General features: G+C 49.1%; 1 protein-coding gene across 1 annotated transcript in view; it reads right to left on the bottom strand.

Annotated features, from left to right (window-relative positions):
• Nucleotides 1–4143, bottom strand: part of LOC148439514 (uncharacterized) — a 377087-nt gene extending 372944 nt beyond the window's left edge. Inside the window, exon 1 of the mRNA XM_088464648.1 lies at nucleotides 2521–4143. Coding sequence (XP_088320774.1) covers nucleotides 2521–3513 — 993 coding nt within the window. The 5' untranslated portion in view covers nucleotides 3514–4143. The remainder of the gene's footprint in view (nucleotides 1–2520) is intronic.
• Between the last annotated feature and the right edge of the window lie 413 nt (nucleotides 4144–4556).

The following is a 4556-nucleotide window of genomic DNA, read 5'->3' as shown; positions in this document are numbered from 1 at the left end:
GCTGATTTATTTTGCTTTGCTCCCACGGTGCCAGCAACAAGTCCATGTGCCCAGTGCTGCCCTGACCCAGGTAACCTGTTTGCTCCCAATAGGACCTGGAGTTATTCTGTCTATAATTGCTCCCCTGCAGTTTCCTCAGAGAACGGCTACATAGTATCACACACACACATAGTATCACCTCCTTGTTACATAGTATCACACACACATAGTATCACACAGTATCACCTCCTTGTTACATAGTATCACACACACATAGTATCACCTCCTTGTTACATAGTATCACACACACATAGTATCACCTCCTTGTTACATAGTATCACACATACATAGTATCACACAGTATCACCTCCTTGTTACATAGTATCACACACACATAGTATCACCTCCTTGTTGCATAGTATCACACACACATAGTATCACACAGTATCACGTCTTTGTTACATAGTATCACACAGATAGTATCACAAAGTATCACATCTTTGTTACATAGTATCACACACATAGTATCACCTCCTTGTTACATAGTATCACACACACACATAGTATCACCTCCTTGTTACATAGTATCACACACACATAGTATCACCTCCTTGTTACATAGTATCACACACATAGTATCACACGGTATCACCTCCTTGTTACATAGTATCACACACATAGTATCACACAGTATCACCTCTTTGTTACATAGTATCACACACATAGTATCACCTCCTTGTTACATAGTATCACACACACACACACACACACATAGTATCACCTCCTTGTTACATAGTATCACACACACATAGTATCACCTCCTTGTTACATAGTATCACACACACATAGTATCACCTCCTTGTTACATAGTATCACACACATAGTATCACACGGTATCACCTCCTTGTTACATAGTATCACACACATAGTATCACACAGTATCACCTCCTTGTTACATAGTATCACACACATAGTATCACACACATAGTATCACATCCTTGTTACATAGAACCACAAACACATAGTATCACACACACATAGTATCACAGAGTATCACTTCCTTGTTACATAGTATCACACACACAGTATCACCTCCTTGTTACATAGTATCACACACACACAGTATCACCTCCTTGTTACATAGTATCACACACACACACATAGTATCACAGAGTATCACCTCCTTGTTACATAGTATCACACACACAGTATCACACACATAGTATCACACACATAGTATCACAGAGTATCACCTCCTTGTTACATAGTATCACACACACATAGTATCACCTCCTTGTTACATAGTATCACACACACATAGTATCACACAGTATCACCTCCTTGTTACATAGTATCACACACACAGTATCACCTCCTTGTTACATAGTATCACACACACATAGTATCACCTCCTTGTTACATTGTAGCACACACATAGTATCACACAGTATCACCTCCTTGTTACATAGTCTCACACACACAGTATCACACACATAGTATCACACACATAGTATCACAGAGTATCACCTCCTTGTTACATAGTATCACACACACATAGTATCACCTCCTTGTTACATAGTATCACACACATAGTATCACCTCCTTGTTACATAGTATCACACACACACAGTATCACCTCCTTGTTACATAGTATCACACACACATAGTATCACCTCCTTGTTACATAGTATCACACACACAGTATCACCTCCTTGTTACATAGTATCACACACACAGTATTACCTCCTTGTTACATTGTAGCACCAGCTGTAGCAGAATGCATTAACCCCTTCCCAGCCACACCATCCCCAGATCAATGCCCACACACACAGCCCAGTGCCAGCAGTACAATGTCATGTCTGTGGGGTCTCCCTGATCCTGGGAGGAATCTGAGAGGAGTTAAAATATAAACCAGCCAGAGCAGTGACTAGAGGAGATCAGTAGTCAGGACACATCCATCAGCTGCTCCAGGTACTCAGTTGCAGATATACAGCAGCAGCTAATGACTGGGGTCTGTGAGCAGCCTGACAGTATACAGTGCGACGGGCACAATCACTATGTACATAGCACAGGGTCAGGCTTCATACATCCCGAGCTGGGGAACCACTGACTGCACTAAGGAACATGCCAATCAGCCAGCTGTCCAGCTTTATGGAACTGCACATCCCAGCATGACCAGGCTGACAGGGCATGGTGGGACTTGTAGTTCCACAACAACCATTGTTTAACTCCCTGTATATAGTTTAAATGTCTTAAGGATTGTATTCATTTCCATTGTCATCCTCATCCTGGTGGTTCCCCGCAGCACCCGTACAGTACATGGGAGATGGTTCTAAGCAATTAGCTGACAGGTTCCCAGCAGATTATTGGGGGATTCGGGGGAAGCTCAGACCTGCAGCCAGCAATGAGCACAGACCATGCAGCACTGTATGTGGGGAATCTGGGAGCTGAATTACGTAAAATAACCTTCTTTTCCCTGCAGTGATAGACTGGGAATTGCATAATGAGCTGCATTAGGGGATAGCAAATGGGGGTACTCACACTGCTGTTGTGCCCCCCAGTCCAGTGCACCATGGCTTGGTTATGGGCTGAGTCTCCAGTCAGGGGGAAGCTGGTGCTGTTGAGCTTCAGTTCCTCCATCCTCGCTCGGTTTAACCTGACTTCTTCTCTTGACCCCTTGGCTTCAGATCTCTTCACCTTCTGTCCATCTGAGGGGAGACTGGTCAGATGGTCCTCCTCATTGGGGTCGGTGGGTAACATGATCTCCTTGCCCAGTCTGCCCACCCCATGCTGGTCTCTCCTCACCCTGGGCACCTTCTGCCAGTCCTGTTTGGGCTCACTGATCAGCGACCCCTCCTCATTGGGGTCGGTGGGTAACATGATCTCCTTGCCCAGTCTGCCCACCCCATGCTGGTCTCTCCTCACCCTGGGCACCTTCTGCCAGTCCTGTTTGGGCTCACTGATCAGCGACCCCTCCTCATTGGGGTCAGTGGGTAACATGATCTCCTTGCCCAGTCTGCCCACCCCATGCTGGTCTCTCCTCACCCTGGGCACCTTCTGCCAGTCCTGTTTGGGCTCACTGTTCAGCGACCCCTCCTCATTGGGGTCAGTGGGTAACATGATCTCCTTGCCCAGTCTGCCCACCCCAGGCTGGTCTCTCCTCACCTTGGCCACCTTCTGCCAGTCCTGTTTGGGCTCACCACCACTATTTCCAAAATCAGACCCTCTATGGTCTCTTCTGTTAGGGTCACCTCTCTTGTTGGGGGGTCCTGGGTGGGAGCCAGTGATGAGCTGCAATCTGAGGACCCCGGGTCTCTCCTGACCCCCATCGCCCCCACCCTGGTCACCCCCACTAGAGTTTTGCAGAACTTCTCTAAGCACCCGGCGCTGCCCCATTCCTCCCTGCAATATTCCGGGGTCCCGCATCTGGATCTGGGTGTGACAGTGTCTGCAGGTGATCCCCCCACTGGCGAGAGTGCAGAGAAGGAGACAGCTCCACAGGAGACCCAGCACCCCCGCTGAGCAGCGCCTCATACTGATGCCAGGGATGGTCCGGGAGTCTTACCCCAGCGCTCCCGTCCTACTCAGACTCATCAGCTGCTGCAGCCTTTGTAGTGCTCACAGAAATAGGGGTGCAGCTGGTAAAGTGCTGTGAGATGGGATCAAGGGACCATCCACATGGGGGGAGATGCTGCTGGTGCCAAGTCTCAGAGCCCCACACTGGGCACACTCAGTGCAATTCAGATGCCATTTGTCAGCGTCTCCCCAGGCATGGTGCATCCACCGAGCCCTAAATCCGACAGCTATTGTCACTGGTATCAGGGCAGCATCCACAGCCAGCGACCCTGGTATCAGGGCAGCACCCACAGCTGGTATCAGGGCAGCATCCACAGCTGGTATCAGGGCAGCATCCACAGCTGGTATCAGGGCAGCATCCTCCAGCAGCAGTATTGCAGCCTGCTCAGTCCCAGGCACTGGGTGCAGCTGCTGCCCACACTACAGAGGATGAGATCAGCCAGTTGCATGTAGGTAGGTGTGAGGCTTCCCCTCAGCTGCTGTCATCACAGTGTGAGCAAGACTCAGAGGAGCAGGAGCTGCCTCCAGCTTGCATGGCACAGGGAGCAGCAGACAGCTGGAGTAGGGAGGGGTGCAGGCATGCCAGCCCTCAGCATCCTTGTGCAGATAGCAGGATCTGGGCTGTCTGAGCTCTCTGGACCACTGAGAAGACTGAGGCACTCTCAGGGATGGGTTGGAGGAGAGGGAAGAGGGGGGGGACGTGTTCTCCCTCAACAAAAACTCCTCAGTTCTGTCTGGATCACACTCATCAATGCTTAACCCTTCAGCACATCCAGTGCAATGTGCAGCTAGGGAGAGGGAGAAATGTAACCCAGGCCATGCTGGGACTTGTAGTTCCATCTACAAAGACACAAGTTATGTAACTTTCTGCTAAAAAAATAGGCTGCTGCCCAGTGGGGGTCGGGAATGGGCACAGTAGGATAGCAAGAGAAGCTGGGAGTTGTAGTTCCACAACAACTGGAGGGAAAGGAAGCATGTTCCCTGCCTAAAATGAGATTTCC

This window comes from Taudactylus pleione, unplaced genomic scaffold, assembly GCF_031769625.1.
Source record: "Taudactylus pleione unplaced genomic scaffold, aTauple2 ptg001726l, whole genome shotgun sequence".
NCBI lineage: Eukaryota > Metazoa > Chordata > Amphibia > Anura > Myobatrachidae > Taudactylus > Taudactylus pleione.
Note: the sequence above shows the minus strand (reverse complement) of the source record. Positions and strands in the feature narration are given on the sequence as shown.